General features: G+C 56.3%; 1 protein-coding gene across 3 annotated transcripts in view; it reads left to right on the top strand.

Moving 5' to 3' along the window:
• Positions 1–16,947, top strand: part of MLXIPL (MLX interacting protein like) — a 57,289-nt gene that overhangs the window by 16,259 nt on the left and 24,083 nt on the right. For 2 of the 3 annotated variants that reach the window (XM_065573281.1, XM_005294339.4), the window contains 4 exons: positions 543–632; positions 1,738–1,782; positions 4,165–4,363; positions 5,964–6,044. In XM_065573281.1, coding sequence (XP_065429353.1) covers positions 543–632; positions 1,738–1,782; positions 4,165–4,363; positions 5,964–6,044 — 415 coding nt within the window. The remainder of the gene's footprint in view (positions 1–542; positions 633–1,737; positions 1,783–4,164; positions 4,364–5,963; positions 6,045–16,947) is intronic. The other variant, XM_065573280.1, reaches the window with a different exon arrangement.

The raw sequence follows: 16,947 nt of genomic DNA, 5'->3' as shown, positions 1-16,947 counted from the left end.
TGGGGGGAGCTCCCAGCTACGCCAGCCCAGCCTCTCCCAGCAGGGGTCGCTGTGGGGAGGGGGCAGGAGCGCTGGCTGTGGGGGGAGCTCCCAGCTACGCCAGCCCAGCCTCTCCCAGCAGGGGTCGCTGTGGGGAGGGGGCAGGAGCGCTGGTTGTGGGGAGAGCTCCCAGCTATGCCAGCCCAGCTTTCCCCAGCAGGGGGTGCTGTGGGGAGGTGGGGGAGGAGCGCTGGTTGTGGGGGGAGCTCCCAGCTACACCAGCCCAGCCTTCCCCAGCAGGGGGTGCTGTGGGGAAGGGGGAGGAGCGCTGGCAGTGGGGAGAGCTCCCAGCTATGCCAGCCCAGCTTTCCTCAGCAGGGGGTGCTGTGGGGAGGTGGGGGAGGAGCGCTGGTTGTGGGGGGAGCTCCCAGCTACACCAGCCCAGCCTCTCCCAGCAGGGGGTGCTGTGGGGAGGGGGGAGGAGCACTGGTTGTGGTGGGCGCTAACACCCAGGTGCTTGCTGAGGGTGCCCGTGACCTATGTGCTGGCTGTGTCCTTGCTAGGCTGTTGTGTTGGAGGGGAACTACTGGAAGCGACGTATCGAGGTGGTGATGAAGGAGTATCACAAGTGGAGGATTTACTACAAGAAGCGGGTCAGCATCTCCCTTCCCCACGGTGCTCATTGCTTTGGGGCTGTGAGGCCAGAGCGGGGCACTCGTGGGTGGCGAGGCCCAGACACTATAGCACTGGGCATGCTTGACATGCACAGATCCTGAGCTGGCCCCTGACAGACAGTGGTGGCAGCTTGTTGGGAGGCTGAGGGCTGCACCTGTCGCTGTGTAGGGTGGATTGCAGATGCCCCCTTGTCTCTGATAGAGGGCAGGCCTCAGGTCTCAGCAGCCTGGCACAACTCACTCCCCAGACCTCACATGGCCTGGCCTGGCCTGGCTTGCCCGCAGCGGGATCCCCAGGGCTGCACTTTGCCAGGCTACCTGCAGTGGGATCCCCGGGGCTGCGCTTCGCTGGGCACTGATGGGCCCCATTGCCCCCATCAGCCACCCCAGGAGCAGGTGACCTGGGACAGAATGAAGGAGGAAAAATCAGCAACCAAAGGGTTCTGCAGAAATCTGCTGGCACCAGGCAGGGTGGTGATGGCACCTAGTGATTGTCTTAGGTTCCTGGCACGTGACCTCTCTCCAGAGTCTCCCATTTTGAAGTGCTGCAGTGGCTGGCTGCGTAAGCCAGGAAGAGCAGCTGCTCTTCCGGGGGCAGGATCTCTCATTCACTGCTGCTTACCTACTGGAGCCAGCGTTCCAGCAAGACAAGGGGAGGGCGCTGCCAGGCGTCTGTGATATCCCCTCTATTCCCCAGGCAGTCTTCTCGTGATCCTGCTGGGGTTTGGCAGGGGGAGGATCAGAGCCTTTATAAAATAAATACAAATAAAAACGCCACTGTCACTTGGCCAGTGCATGGGGTCATGGTCCTGGCCAATAATGGGAGGTTATCCATGCTGAGGGTGGCCAGAGTGTCTACTTTGTGGTGCCAGGGTCCAGATGCCACCCTACAGCACTGCCCTCTCCCAGGTCACCCCACCCGTGGGCTGGAGACCACTGCAGTCTCATCAGCCCTGCCCAAAGGGAAGAGCCATGGTGCCCTTGTTCACCTCCCTTGTTGGTTGCTTGGGGTGCACTGCCAACCTCACCCCAGCCTAGCTCCCCCATCAGGAGGAGGGGCTGACAAGCCATGTTTTTCGTGCAGCTTCGAAAGTCCAGCCGGGAGGGTGAGATTTCCAGCCCGAAGCAGGTGAGTGCCCTAAAGGGGTGAGGGGCGGCTTTCTGCAGGAGGAAGTGGTGGGAGGAGTGGCACTCGCTCCGGATCCCCAGCATTGCCAACTCCCATGGTTTGATCACTTGTCTTGTGATACTTGGTGTTTTCTTAAAGCCCCAGCTGCTGGAATCTGGTGATTACACTAGTATCTCAGTTTTGGTGTCTTTTAAAAAGTAAGTTTTTAGCCCTCATGGATGTGTGAAAATGCCGGAAAGTGCCTCCAAAAGGCTCAGATCCCAGAAGGCAGGTACCACATGCCCTGAATGCAGTGGTCTTTTCTAAAGGACTCCTGGCTTTTAAGCCAGTCTCATGATTTTTTGGGACCCAACTCTTTGGAGTTCGTGGGGCTGGAGATGCTGGAGCCTCATCTTCCAAGTTGGAATGTATGAAATTAACAGGAGCAACGTCCTGGCAATGAAGGGTTAAATAAAGTCCTGGGCAGGTAAATATTCATTTGGTTAAAACCACTGAGCTGGCTTAATCGGCTAAGCCCTCTACACAGCACAGGGGTGCTGGCAGGGGAAGCATTTCTGCAGCTTCAGAGCTGCCTTTGGGAATGGTTTGAAGCCTGGCCAGCACCCAGGGGCCAGCATGCCCTCCGGGACCCAGCTGGAGCACTGCTTCACCGCCTGGGCTGAATTCAGCTCCAAGAAATGGGACCTGAAATGGAGAGAAGAGTCCAGTTCCAGACTCCAGCCATCCTGCCCCCAGCCCCACCCTGCGTCTCCAAGCATGGCGTCCTTGCCACCACAAGCAGGGAAGAGACGTCCCTCAGCTGGCTGTACAAACCTGCCAGGTCTGGGAGCCGGAGCGAGAAATGGTAGAACTATGGCAGACCTCCATCGTGTCCCCCAAAAGAGGGGATTCAGGCCAGGCTCAGAGAGAGCTTGAGGCCTGAGTGTGTGACTGGGAGACACAGTGGCATTCAACAAGTGTCCTCCCTGGGCTGCCACGTCCCCATCTGTAAGTGGGGCTGTGAGGATGAAAGGAGACTTGTGTTGGTAAATGCAGACGTACAGCCCTACACATGGGCTAATTATGTTCCCCAGACAGGCTGGCTGTGGGTCAGAGGGGGCTGCTCCTTGTCTGTAAATGTGGTCGGGAGAGGCCGGACAGACTGTATGTTTGTAGGCTGGGGGGCGGGGAGAGGGGTGATATTGTTCCATTTGCTGCCATGGTTGGATGAGAGCTGGGCCTGAGCTGCAAGATCTCCTGGACTTGGCCCTGTGGTTTGAGTTTGGGCCCTTCTGTGTCTGGAGTCAGGCCAATGTCGAGTGACCCTCACTCCAGCACTGATTCCTCTGGGTCCGGAGGGCGCTGCAACCAGCTCTGCAGGTCCAGATTGTCCCGTCCCACCCTGCAGCCCAGCTGCCTCCAGGAGGGCAGTGGCTGGCCAGACCCACACATTGGATGGCTCCACTAAGGCAAGGGAGGGGAAATGGTGGGATTCTCCCAATGCCCCAAAATTCCAGCTGGATGCATTTTGCTCTCACTATCCCAGACTCTCTGGGTTGAGACAGGGGATGTGATCTTGAATGAACCAGGAAAACTTTCTTCAGAGAGTCTGGGGTACAGGAGCTGTGGCAGCCCCACCTGCTGGGGAAGGCTCTAGTACAAGAGTCATTTCCCATCGCGACATGCAGCCATTTCTGGGCTAGGCGAGGGCAACTGTTCCCCTGCGTAGCTACACCCCACGGCACTCTCGGGCAGGCAGCAAAGGACAGGTGTCAGATCAAACTGCAGGGGGATGGGATGGAGAATGGCAGAAGGTCCTTGCCAGAGTTTGTGTGTGGCCAGGGCAGGGAGGTTAACAGCCCCCCAACCCCCGATTAAAGGCTCCCTGAGGACTGCAATGGCTGTGAGGACAGAGGACCTGGAACCAGCACCAGCCACCCAGCACTATAGAGAAGGTGCTCTGTCAGAGCAGGAGAGGGGGCTGCCCAGTGGAGAGGGACCAGGGGAGGCCAGAAGCTGCTAGGGGAGAGGGGCCAGGGGAGGCCGGGGGCTGCCAGGGGAGAGGGGCTGGGCGGGTGCCCGGGGAGAGGGGCCGGGAGAGGCTGGGGGCTGCCAGGGGAGAGGGGCCAGGGGGCTGCCAGGGAAGAGAGTCTGGGCGGGTGCCCGGGGAGAGGGGCCGGGGGAGGCTGGGGGCTGCCAGGGGAGAGGGGCCAGGGGGCTGCCAGGGGAGAGGGACCAGGGGAGGCCGGAGACTGCCAGGGGAGAGGGGCTGGGCGGGTGCCCGGGGAGAGGGGCCGGGGGAGGTTGGGGGCTGCCAAGGGAGAGGGGCTGGGCGGGTGCCCGGGGAGAGGGGCCGGGGGAGAGGTATCTGGGGGGACTCCTTTGATGAACTGTCTTGTGTAGGATGAGGGTGTGTGGAAGCCATCGGAGAAATGGTGCAACCAGCTGTTCTCCAGCGTTGTGCCCATGCTGCTGGGGGATGAGAATGAGGAGGCCGGAGGGCGGCAGCTCTTTGACTTGGACAGCTTCCTCTCGGACATCTCAGACACACTCTTCACCATGACGCAGCCCCCCTGCTCCCACCAGACGCTCCCAGAAGACGGTACGTTCCTAGGACCATGTTCTCACCCATGAACCTCACCGGGGGTGTGTGTGGCTGAGGGGTTATGGGGGGGGTCTTGCCCTAGTTGCATTAGCTTCTTCATGTTTTCTTAGCACCCACCCCTCCAAACGAGGCACTCTGGTCCTGCCCTGCACTAGCCAGGCCCGGTCTCTGGAGCAATCGCCCCAGGGCAGCTCCTCCCAAAGCAGCGAGGTCAGGTTAACGAGGTGCCACAGGCAGTGCCCGCGCCCTTACCTCCAGCGCCCTGCCCCCACCCGGCAGCCCACGAGCCATTCAGGCGGGGCAGGGGCAGCGGCAGCACTTCCCATGCGTGCAGCGGAGTAAACGATACAGGGTGCTAGTCCCAGGAGCAATGGTCCAGCGCTAATAATAACAACATACACTTCCAGAGCACCTTCCTGCCAGGGGACCTCAGGGCTCCACTCAGCCACCACGGACATGCAGCCCCCTCTGGGGTAAAATGTGGCCATTGTGTACCACTGCACAGCAAGCTAGAATGACAGGCGGAGAATGCCGTGCCCTGCTGAAAGTGGGCGCAGTGTAAAGCCTGGAGTGGGAACAGGCTAACATGTTGATTGATAGCCTCTTTGGTAGCCCCCCTCTCCCCCAGTGGCCAGGGCCATGGGCGTGTCTCAGGAGGTCAGTGGGAGAGGTGGGGCTGAGACAGGAGTGTTCCCTAGCAGCTGTTGTAAGAGCCCCAGTGGGGCAGAGTCCCAGGGAGGGCTTCAAGCTGCTAGTGCTTTACAGTGGAGGGAGCAAAGTCACTACTGGCCCTGTAGGGAGGCAGTGTGGCCTAGAGGCTGGCACACTGGGCTGGGACTCAGGATCCCTGGGTGCTATTCTCGCCTCTACCGCTGGGTGACCTTGGACAAGTCACATCCCTTCTCATGCCTCGGTTTTCCCATCTATAAAATGGGTATAATGAGACTGGCCTCCTTTTCAGATGTGCTGAGACCCGTGGCTGAAAGGTGCTGGATAGGGGCTGGAGTTTATTATTAATATCTCCCCTTCCAGGGCAGTTCTCCCCTGCCGCATCCTTCTACCTGGCTGAGCCCTCCCTGGCCTGTGCAGGACAGGCTCTCTCCCTCCTGCTCCAGGAGCCCTGACATCTCAGCCCTCCCCTCCTGCCTGAGGGAAGGAGAATCTCCCACCAGAATGCAGCACCCCCTCCTGGGCTTCTGGCTCCCCCAACCAGCAGGAAGAGGGGATCCAGCCCCCAGGGCGGGGAAATGCCTCCCACCCCTTGTGCAGATGATGGAGGCTTCAGGCCATGGGGGGAACAGCAGAGGATTCTGGGGGGAGGGGGGCTGCCCAGTATTAGCGCTGGAGCAGATGAGTTCTCAGCTGCCCCCCTTCTACTGGCTAGTGGCACATTCTCTGCAAGGCCATGAGGCGAATGGTCTCCCAGGAGAGCCCAATAATGGGGCAGAGGCAGAGAGGCAGGGCAGGAGGCTACTTGAGGGCTAACAAGCTGGCAACAGTGAGCCAGGGAATGTAGGGCACAAGTGAAGGACTATGGGGAGCAGGAATCAGGGACCAGGGAAAGGGGAACTGATGGGCTGGTTCTGCCCTTTTGCAGCCTACACTGGGAACGCCGACATGATCCAGCCAGGCCTGACCCCACTGCAGCCAAATCTTGATGATTTTATGGAAATCTCAGGTAGGAGCCAGCCCTGGCAGAGGACCAGCTGTTTGCGGAAGCTGGATTTGTGCAGCGGGGATGGGGACGCATGGTCCATCTCCCCACTGCCTCAGAGAGCTTAGCCACAGTGGGCTGGAGCTGAGTGCTGTCCCCTGGCCTGGCAACAGAGGGGGCTGACAAATGGCAGTGGGTAGAGCTGAACGGGGATCTGCGGGGCCCCTGGGATTTCACACCAGTGAGCTGAAGAAGGGGAAGCAGTGGCACTGTGATGAAACAACCCAATGATACTAAGCTGGGGGGAGTTGCAAACAGAACAAGGACAGAGTATACAGCCTGTCCTGGGGAGCCGAGCTGCGCTGGGGCAGGAGGGCAGGAGGCCAGGTCCTGGGGAAATGAATTTCTCCAAATGTAGCTCTCTTTACAGGAATGTGAAACCACAAGGGGGTTTGGCTGCAGACAGAGGAAGGAAAACTCTCCCCGCAAGAAAGAGGAAATCTCTAGGGGGCGAGCAGCTTTCTGCTGTGCTGCCAGGGCTGGGGGCGGGATGGGGGAAGGAGCCTGGGGGGGATGGGAGGGAGCTTTCGAAGGGGTCCCCTCATTGCCCCTGTAACTCCCCTGTCTGCCCCTGCACCCCTGGGCCATTGAAACAGCCTACGTCTGGCTGTATGGGGGCTGGATCCCCCCAGCAGGACCCTCAGGGAACTCCCGGTCACCATGCATGGCTCAGGGTCCGGACAGAGGTGCAGCCCTGTGACAGCTGCCCCTTGCAGCTGAGAGGAAAGGAAGTGGGGTCCTGATGGTGGCCCCCAGGGTATCAGGTCCTGATGGGGCCGGGCAGTGATTTGCTGCCAGGGGAGGGCAGTGACTTAATGCGTATGGTAGCTGACCCCGCAAGGGGCTGTTCCTGCGTCCCCTGGGCAATGCCGTCCTCCCAGTGCTGCTCATGGAACCAGCCTCCTCATCTGGGGGTTGGGCTTGCAGGCGGGTCATGGGCCACCTGTGCAAGGGAGGGAGAAGGAAGGGGAGGGGGCGCATCCACTAGGTGCTGGGCTTCTCCATCGCGCTCCAGCGGCTCAGCCCCCAACTCTACCCCAGAGGGAGGGACGGTGAGGCCAGACTGGGCAATAGTAAATGGTGGATGCCCCAATGGTGCCCCAAGATGCTTGCGCCACCAGCTCTGCAAAGGGGAACAGCCCAATCTGAGAGCAGGGGTGCAAGGGCTTCTAGGGGGTAGGAGTCATGGGGTGCCCCATCTGGGTGGGGGGCAGGAGTGTGAGCATCTGGGGGCCTCTCCCTCCCCTGCTGGAGTGGGGCTGGGAGGAGAGAGGCTGCGGAGGAGGCTAAGAGAGTGGGTGGGGGGGGTGAGAAAATGCAGGAAAGAGTTTGCAGTGGGGAATCGGGACAGAGTCAAACCATGAAACTTGGGCTAAAGGAAGCCCAGTTCTAGAGACTTGTCAGGGAGAGCAGAGACGCCTGCTCACAGCACTGCAAACCGGGCTGGAGCGAGATGCTGAGCAGCACTGAGGAGAGGGGCAGGGAGCCAAGGGAGGAACACAAATGAGAGATACAGCTCAGGCCCCTCTGTACTTTTTTTGGCCGTGGGGCAGCCCCACCCAAGGCTCCAGCATGGCCCCTTGCCTTTGATGGGCCCAACCTGTCCCCAAACCAACCTGCAGCTTTGGGCTTCAGCTGAGGGGAGTGCCCTAGCTGTGAATGTGGAAGGTGCCCAGCCAGCACAACCTGCTGAGCTCAGCAGAGGTCGGTAAGGAGCTATGTAGAGGGCCAGTCACTTTGGCTGCACCGTATCTCGCAAACCAGGGGTGGCTGGGAGTCCTGTCCTAGTGGAGTGGCCTGGGCATCACCACAGCTCTTGTGCCTGCAGCTTCATGTGGGCTCAAGGTAGACCTTTGCGAAGGCTGGTTGGCCTGGGCCTCCTGGAGCTCCATTGCCAGTATCCACTTCCCACTTTCCTCCTTGGGAGGAAACAAGTGACCTTGCATCATTTGGCTGCTGGCTGATGCAAGACCAGATGCTGGCAGAAAGCTGAGGCTGGGACTGTAGACGTTAGCGCAGCCTGTAGGTGCGTTCCTGGGGCGCCCTCTGGACGAGCCAGACATGGAGGAAGTGAATGCAGATTCTGCACTCTTACACCACTTCCTGCAGCCCCGCTTGCTGGAGACACTGGGGATGCCCCACCTCTGGCCAGCACCCCCTAATTCGTTTCCTACAGCACCCCCTGGGGGGAAAGGTCAGGACTGGAGCAGCTGGAAGCTCCCCACAGCCAGTGCTCCTGCAGCCAAGAGCTAGGGCTAGTGGGAAATTTTCTGCTGAAATTGTTTTTCGATGAAAAATCGGGTTTTCAGCAGAATGCTCCCGAAGACTGTTTGCTTTCTATGGAAAATTCCCACATCACTGACAAACAGAACTACCTCTGTTACACATGGCGCCATGGTGCCTCATGGGAATTGTCGTGTGCATGCCTCACACTCCCATTCTGACTCCATTGCTCACGCTGCACCATAGGCAAGGAACCTGACATTCCTAGATTAGAAGGCCAGAAGGGATCCCTGGGATCTGACCTGTATAACACAGGCCAGAGACCTGCCCTGAATTAATTCCTGTTTGAACTAGAGCAGAGCTTTTAGAAAAACATCCCAGATGTAACAATTGTGAGTGCTTGAGAATCCACCATGACCCCTGGTAAATTGTTCCAAAGGTTAATTACCCTCACTATTAAACATTTGCACTTTATGTCTAGACTGAATTTGTCTAGCTTCCACCTCCAGTCATTTGATCTTGTTCTGTCTTTGTCTGCTAGATTGGAGAACTCACTAGCAAACTTTTCTTCCCCATAGAAGTACCTAAAAACTATGATCGATAGATTGAACTCCTTGAATGAAGGCAGGTTTTCCAAACCTTTAATCATTTTCATGGCTCTTCTCTGAACCCTCTCCAAATTATCAACATCCTTCTTGAGTGGTAGATGTCAGAACTGGACACAGTATTCCACCACTGCCAAATGCAGAGGTAAAATAACCTCTCTACTCATACTCGAGATTCCCCTGTTTGTACATCCCAGGATCACATTAGCCCTTTTGGCCACAGCGCACTGGGAAAAAGAACAGGAGTACTTGTGGCACCTTAGAGACTAACAAATTTATTAGAGCATAAGCTTTTGTGGACTACAGCCCACTTCTAGCTCATCTTCAGCTGATTGTCCTTCCAACCCTGATATTCTATGATTCTATGACCCCCACATCTTTTTCTGAGTCACTGCTTCTCAGAGTCTCCTGTCCTGTAAAGTATGGCCTACATTCTGGGGTCCTAGATGTATGACTTTACATTTGGGCAAGTTAAATTGCATATTGTTTGCTGCGTTCAGCTTACCAAGTGATCCAAATCACTGCATATCAGTGACCTGTCCTCTTCATTCTTTACCGTCCCCTCTATCTTTGTGTTGTCTGCAAAATTCATCAGGGATTATTTTGTTTTCTTCCATGTCACTGACAAAACTGTTAAATAGTGTTGGGCCAAGAACCAGCGGGACCCCACTGGAAACACACCTGCTTGATGGTGATTTCCCATTTACATTTACATTTTGAGCCCTATCAGTTAGCCAGTTTTTAATCCATTTAATGTGTGCCATGTTAATTTTGTATATTCTAATTTTTTAATCATAATGCTTTGCAGTTCCAAGTCAAACACCTTACAGGAGCCTAAGGATATTACATCAAGCGGAGCGCCCCAAGGGTTGGTCCTGGGGCCAGTTTTGTTCAATATCTTCATTAATGATCTGGAGGATGGTGTAGACTGCACCCTCAGCAAGTTTGCAGATGACACTAAACTGGGAGGAGTGGTAGATATGCTGGAGGTTAGGGATAGGATACAGAGGGACCTAGACAAATTAGAGGATTGGGCCAAAAGAAATCTGATGAGGTTTAACAAGGACAAGTGCAGAGTCCTGCACTTAGGATGGAAGAATCCCATGCACTGCTACAGACTAGGGACCGAGTGGCTAGGCAGCAGTTCTGCAGAAAAGGACCTAGGGGTTACAGTGGATGAGAAGCTGGATATGAGTTGACAGTGTGCCCTTGTTGCCAAGAAGGCTAACGGCATTTTGGGCTGTATAAGTAAGGGCATTTCCAGCAGATCGAGGGACGTGATCGTTCCCCTCTATTTGGCATTGTTGAGGTGTCATCTGGAGTACTGTGTCCAGTTTTGGGCCCCACACTACAAGAAGGAGGTGGAAAAATTGGAAAGAGTCCAGTGGAGGGCAACAAAAATGATTAGGGGGCTGGAGCACATGACTTATGAGGAGAGGCAGAGGGAACTGGTATTGTTCAGTCTGAAGAAGAGAAGAGGGGGGATTTGATAGCTGCTTTCAACTACCTGAAAGGGGGTTCCAAAGAGGATGGATCTGGACTGTTCTCAGTGGTACCAGATGACAGAACAAGGAGTAATGGTCTCAAGTTGCAGTGGGGGAAGTTTAGGTTGGATATTAGGGAAAACTTTTTCACTAGGAGGGTGGTGAAGCACTGGAATGGGTTACCTAGGGAGGTGGTGGAATCTCCTTCCTTAGAGGTTTTTAAGGTCAGGCTTGACAAAGCCCTGGCTGGGATGATTTAGTTGGGGATTGGTCCTGCTTTGAGCAGGGGGGTGGACTATATGACCTCCTGAGGTCCCTTCCAACCCTGATATTCTATGATTCTACATCAACACTATTACTTTTATCAACCAAACTTGTCATCTCATCAAAAGATGTCATTAGTTTGATGGGAGCTATTTTCCATAAACCCGTGCTGATTGGCATTAATTATATCACCCTCATTTACTTGTATATTAATTGAGTCCCAGATCAGCTATTCTATTATGTTGCCCAGAATTGATGTCAGACTGACAGGCCTGTAATTACCTAGATCATCCCGTTTATCATTTTGAAATACACCTCTACCCCAATATAACGCGACCTGATAAAACACAAATTCGGATATAACGCGGTAAAGCAGCGCTCTGGGGCGGCGGGGCTGCACGCTCCAGCGGATCAAAGCAAGTTCAATATAACGTGGTTTCACCTATAATGCGGTAAGATTTTTTGGCTCCCGAGGACAGCGTTATATCGGGGTAGAGGTGTATTGGCCCAACATTCGCTTTCTTCCTGTCCTCTGGAACTTCCCCCAAGGCTCCTAGAGTTATTGAAAATCAACAGTAATGGTCCAGCGAGTTTCTTGGCCTGCGCCTTTAAAAGTCTTGGATTACGTTAGTTATCCCATCCTGCTGATTTAAAAATATCTGACTTTAGTAGTTGCTCTTTAACATACTCTTATGTTGCTATGGGAATGGAAAGTATTTCATAATCATCTTCATCCTCATCATCATCTCTGACATGACTACACTGGCTGTGTTTTTTCCCAAATACAGAACAGCAATATATATTAAGCACTTCTGCCTTTTCTGCTTTTTCCTTGACAGCCCTACCAAGAGGGAGAAAGGGGTGTTTCATGGAAGAGGTAACTAAATAGGCTAGCGTAAGGCACCCAAACTACAACTCCCATAAGGCACCATGGCACTAGTTTGAATAAAAAATTTCAGTTTTTAGCCAAAATATTTGGCTGAAAACTCAAAATTTTCCGTGACCCCCACTTCCCTATTTTCCAACTCGCTCTGCTAGGAGCTCCCCACAACCAGCACTCCTGAACCGTGACCTACATCAGCCATTCCTAGTCTATGGTCCATGGAGCATGTGGCTGGGGCTCTGTGGAGGGCAGACTGGGAATGCAGTGGTTCTTATTTCCAGCTGCTAAAATGCATGAATGGAAGCACAAGCTCCCTTTCCTGTTCTCTACAGCTGCCCCACGGAGGTTATGTGATTGAGGGGCAGTGATGAGTGGGAAGGGGCGACTCTACGGAACACTCTCCAAGATGCGACAAAGAGTCCTGTGGCACCTTATAGACTAACAGACGTATTGGAGCATAAGCTTTCGTGGGTGAATACCCACTTTGTCAGACGCATGTAGTGGAAATTTCCAGAGGCAGGTATAAATATGTATAAATATACCTGCCTCTGGAAATTTCCACTACACGTGTCTGATGAAGTGAGTATTCACCCACGAAAGCTTATGCTCCAATACATCTGTTAGTCTATAAGGTGCCACAGGACTCTCTGTCGCTTTTTACAGATCCAGACTAACATGGCTACCCCTCTGATACTCTCCAAGATGTTTCCTTTCTTGTCTTTCCTGGGGAGAGCCTGGCGTGCTGGACGGGTGGAGTGACCACTCAGCCCAGCAAGGGCTCTGAGCTGAAGCAGCAGTTCAGTTTGGTCCCTTCATGCTCACTCTCTCTGGGCTTGTGCTGCTGCTGCTGCTTTTGCATGGAGACTGTAGGAAGTCGTAGCATTTCTGCTGAGCACAGCCAGAGAGGAAAATACCCTCCTGCTGGGAGGGGCTGGCTGGCTTAAGCCGTATTTCTAGTGGGCACCAAAGGCCCAGTGCCCGCCTAGTCAGTGCTCCTAGGCCTGGGATGGAGGGAGAGGCAAAGGTGTAGTGCGGGAGCTCGCTGCATGCAAATAGGAAGAGAATTGTTCAGAGCCAGGACTCTACCCAGTGCAAGGGAATGACGCATCCCTTTCCCCCAAAACGTTATAATCCAGGATCACAGCCCCTGGAAAAACCTGAAATGTGAGTGAGTGTGTGTGTGTGTGTGTGTGTGTGTAGTGGGGTGCGTAGAGGTGTGTGTTGGGGGGCTGCTGGGGATAGGGAACATCGCAACACCCCCATTGCCAGGAAGGCTGCTGGAGCCAGACTTCCAGGTGCTCAGCGCTGTTCTCAACTGGAGCTGCTGGGTGCCCACTGCTTTTGACAATCTGGTCGCTTGGCTGAGCGGACTAAGTGGGAGCTGAGCTGCTCTGGAAGTGCTGGGAGACCGAAATGCGCAGAGTGTGGGCTGTGGGGAGAGTGAGGTGGGCCTGGGGGGTTGTTGGCCCCATCGCAAGCATCAGGCAGCGGAATAAAACAAGCAAAGCCCAAGAGGGAGAGACAAAGCCTGAGTCGAGGATAAGCCTGGGCCCTGTCACGGTGCTGTGTGCCTGTCAGTCAAGGAGCAGAAGCCAGTCCGGAATGAGGAACCACCCTGTGCCCTTAGGGTGTGTGGGAGAGGGGTCTGAGTCAGATGGAGAAGTCCTAATGGCAGAGCCAGGGGAGCAGCTGGGCCTGGTGTCTGACTGCTGCCTGCATCCTTCTTCAGGTAGGACCCTGCTCTTTGCTCTTGGGACTGTTGAGGGGCTGGGCTACCCCGGCTGTCCCGAAGGACAGCCCCTCCCTTCTCCACGGACTGGGGGGGGAGGGGGTTAAAGCCCATAGATGGCACTGAAGGGGCTTTGAGTTGGAAGCTGGGGAGGGTGGAAAAGACACAAGAAGGAGCTGTACCGCCCCCTGGGACTCTACTGAGGACAGCCCCAGTACTCTTGTCACTGGGGCAAAGGGTTTGGGAGCTCAGGTATTGGGCTGTCAGCATGAGCTCCTGCTCTAAGCTAGAACTCCAGCCCACCATGGTTACCTTCACCAGCCCAGGGTGTCTCAGTGGGACGCAGCAGCCAGTGCCCAGGACCATGTGCTAGGGGAGGAGGAGAGGTGTGACTGGGACAGAGGGGTCTGGGGAGAGCATTAGACTGTCCTGGAGGGATAGGGGGGCACATACAGTCTCTGCACTGAGAAGCAATTGGGCAGGGCTTGCTGCCTGTCTCTGTCGTGCACTTGGAGAGCTCCTCCGAGGAATCGAATTGAGCACCAGGGAAATGCCTAAAATACACACAACCCCCTGCTGTGCCGGCAGCTCATTCCCTTGGCCATGGAAACAGCCCAGCCCCTCTGCCAAGGAAGACCAGATGGGGGAGGCTGGCTTTGCCATCTCTGTGGGTGATTGTGGGGCTTCGCACTTTGTATGGCTGAGATCCTGGAATACTGCGCCGAGTAACCCGAGACGCCTACCCCAACACCTCCCCCACGACCCCACTACCATGGCTGAGTGGCACAGGCAGGGGCTGGGCTCCTGACTCTGCCCTGCCCTGCAGTGAGTTACTCACACCTGTGCAAAGTGGGTGCAGAATGGCTGCCTTGAACACCTGGGTCCCTCCTCTCTTCTCCGTGGGCCCCTGCACCCACCAGAGTGTCCCTAAAGGAGGCGACTTTACAAAGGTGAAAGTGGGGCCTCCGGGGTTATCAGCTCTGTAGAGAAGAGAAGTGTTTTCTGAGGCAGCACCACAGGGCTCACTCCCCAGATGGCCTCAGCCTGAGGAAACGTCAGAGCCCAGGGAGGCCCATCCAGAATGATCTGCGCAGCTGCTGGGAGCTGAACCCTAGAGACTAGGACCCTGCTGCGCTGACGAGTTTGCAATGGACATGAGGCTGAGAAGGTCAGTTAGTGGTGGGGTTGGCCTGTGGCTGGTTAATGCCGGGGCTCCCCCAGGGTGGCTGGTGTCAAAACAAGCTCTTGGCTCTACTGGGATCCCCATTCCTTAGTGCATTCCCTGCTAGACACAATGCCTCTGGTCTCTAGGTTACGGCTTCACTGCAGGGAGACGTGTAAGTCCCATCTCAGACAGACATACACGCACTGGTGCTTTGACTGAGCTAACATGAGACAACTAGCAAGTAGCAGCAGCGGTGCGGCTAGACACCTGAGCATGTACCTGGGACCTGAGATGGGGTTGTCATCAGGCAGCCGGCCTGCACTACCACAGCTATGCTGCTGTTCTCAGTGTGCCGGCTCCATCAGAGCTAGCCCATGTACATCTACCCGAGCTGGGAATTGCACCTCCAGCTCCAGTGTAGATGAACCCTAGAGAGAACCAATCAGCTCTCCCAAGCCAGGGCAGTGCTGAGATCTGGGGCTTGGGTTGTGATGGGGACTACAGCATCCCTGGATCCAGCACATGGCGAACACCCTACCGCAGGCTCCTGGGGACCGGCACCCGCACGAGGTCGGGGGTTGGGCTCCCAGCCAAGGGTTCATGCTAGGCAGTGCTGTGCTATAAACAGCACTCCCAGGGCAGTGGAAGGGGAAGCAGGAAAGCAGCAGACATCCAACAGAGCTGCAGGTGTACGTGTGAAGGGGCTGAGGAAATCTCCTGGGGGAGGGGCGTCTCTGTCAGGCTGGGTGGGCAGACGGTCAGCTCCCAGGGGGACAGCGACTTGGCTGTAGGACCGAGGTACAGTCCTGGTGGAGCCCAGGCCCCTCAAATCCCTCCTTTTCTGGAGAGGCTGAGCTTAGTGAGACCCACTGCCAGGGGCTTGTGTCAGACATGGCCCTGTGCCATGTGTACAGATGCCTGGGCACAACCCCGCCTGGGCAGCTGGCTGCCCTTGCGCGCCTGCCTTCACACGGAGCACAAGGCTGCCTCCTCTCCAGCAAACCCGTTGTGGGGCTTGCAGCGCCCTGACCCCTGCCGGAGACCTGAGCACATGTCCTCAGCACACTGGTTTGCACAGTGCATAACCCAGGCCAACTCCACCCTGGCCCTCCTTCCTCTGATCTGCCTCTAACGGGGCCCCAGAGGGCAGCGTGTGGCACAGGGCCCCTTCCCAAGGGGCATGAGGCACTAGCATCATCAGTGGCTGGGGCTAGGTGCTCAGCCAGGTCCATTAGAAGCCCAGGAGCCCCATGTGCCAGGCACTGCCCCAGAAGAGAGGGGGGGTTACAGGGCGAAGGTCATTCCCTGCACGGAGGTGGCAGGCCCAAAACTGCCCGCCCAGCACTTTGTGCTGTGCCTGTCTGAGCTTGCAGAAGGAGTGGGGTTGGAGATGGGGACAGGAAGGGAGAGCGGAGTCGCAGCAGGGTCACGGGGCCTGGTTTCGGGAAGGCTGCAGGATGTGGTTAGCCACAGGCCACACGCAAGGTTAGAGCACGGGCATGGGGGACTCAGAGCCTACAATGAAAATAAACCTCCACCCAGACCGCCGGCGGGGTGTTAGCCTGGCACTGCCATGCTAGGCAGGGCCTGATCCCCCAGCACCGCTCTTAGGCTAGGAGCCTCATTGGGATAAAGCTCACCGGGGTGATGGGGAATGTCTGCAGGAGTTAACATGGCACCCAGCACATGAGGGACCCGGGTTGGCCGAGCTGCAGGAAGGGACACATATGGGACCAAAAGCTAAGGGAGGGGACACACGTAGGACCCAGGGCTGGGGGTGGAGACACACATGGGACCCAGGGGCCGGGGGAGATTATATGTGTGGGACTCTGTGCTGGCCGAGCTGGGGAAGGGGACACGTGGGACCCAGGGCTGCGGGAGATGACACATGGGACCCAGGGCTGGGGGAGATGACAGACATGGGACCCAAGGATGGGGCATGGATCACTTGCTGGAGGATTCTCTGCACCTTGAGGTCTTCAAACCACGTTTTGAGGACTTCAATAACTCAGGCATAGGTTAGGGATTTGGGTGGGTGATATTCTGTGGCCTGCGTTGTGCAGTAGGTCAGACTAGATGATCATAGTGGTCCCTTCTGACCTTAAAGTCTATGAGTCTATGAGACATGTGGGACCCAGGCCTGGCTGAGCTGGGGGAGGGGACATGCCTGGGATCCACGGCTGAGGGAGGGGACACACGTGGAACCCAGGGCTGGCTGAGCTTGTTACACCCCACTCAACAGCGCACATGCTGACCCCACCAGCTTGTGGAATTGGAGGCTGGAGCTGGGGCTGCAGATCTGGGTGATGTCTCTCTTCTGTTCTCCAGGGGTTTCCCACTCTGCTCAGGCTGGTGCAGGATGGAGCCTGGAGAGGCTCAGTCGTGCTGCAGGCTGGCCTCACCCCGAGAACCATACTTGCCGTGGCTGGACGGATGGGCGAGGGAAGGAGCGTCCCGCCCTGCTGCAGGCGGTGGCTCCCTGTGGCGTGGGAGGGTTTTCCTGTGTCCCTCTCC

The sequence above is a fragment of the Chrysemys picta genome, chromosome 19 (genome assembly GCF_011386835.1).
Source record: "Chrysemys picta bellii isolate R12L10 chromosome 19, ASM1138683v2, whole genome shotgun sequence".
NCBI lineage: Eukaryota > Metazoa > Chordata > Testudines > Emydidae > Chrysemys > Chrysemys picta.
Note: the sequence above shows the minus strand (reverse complement) of the source record. Positions and strands in the feature narration are given on the sequence as shown.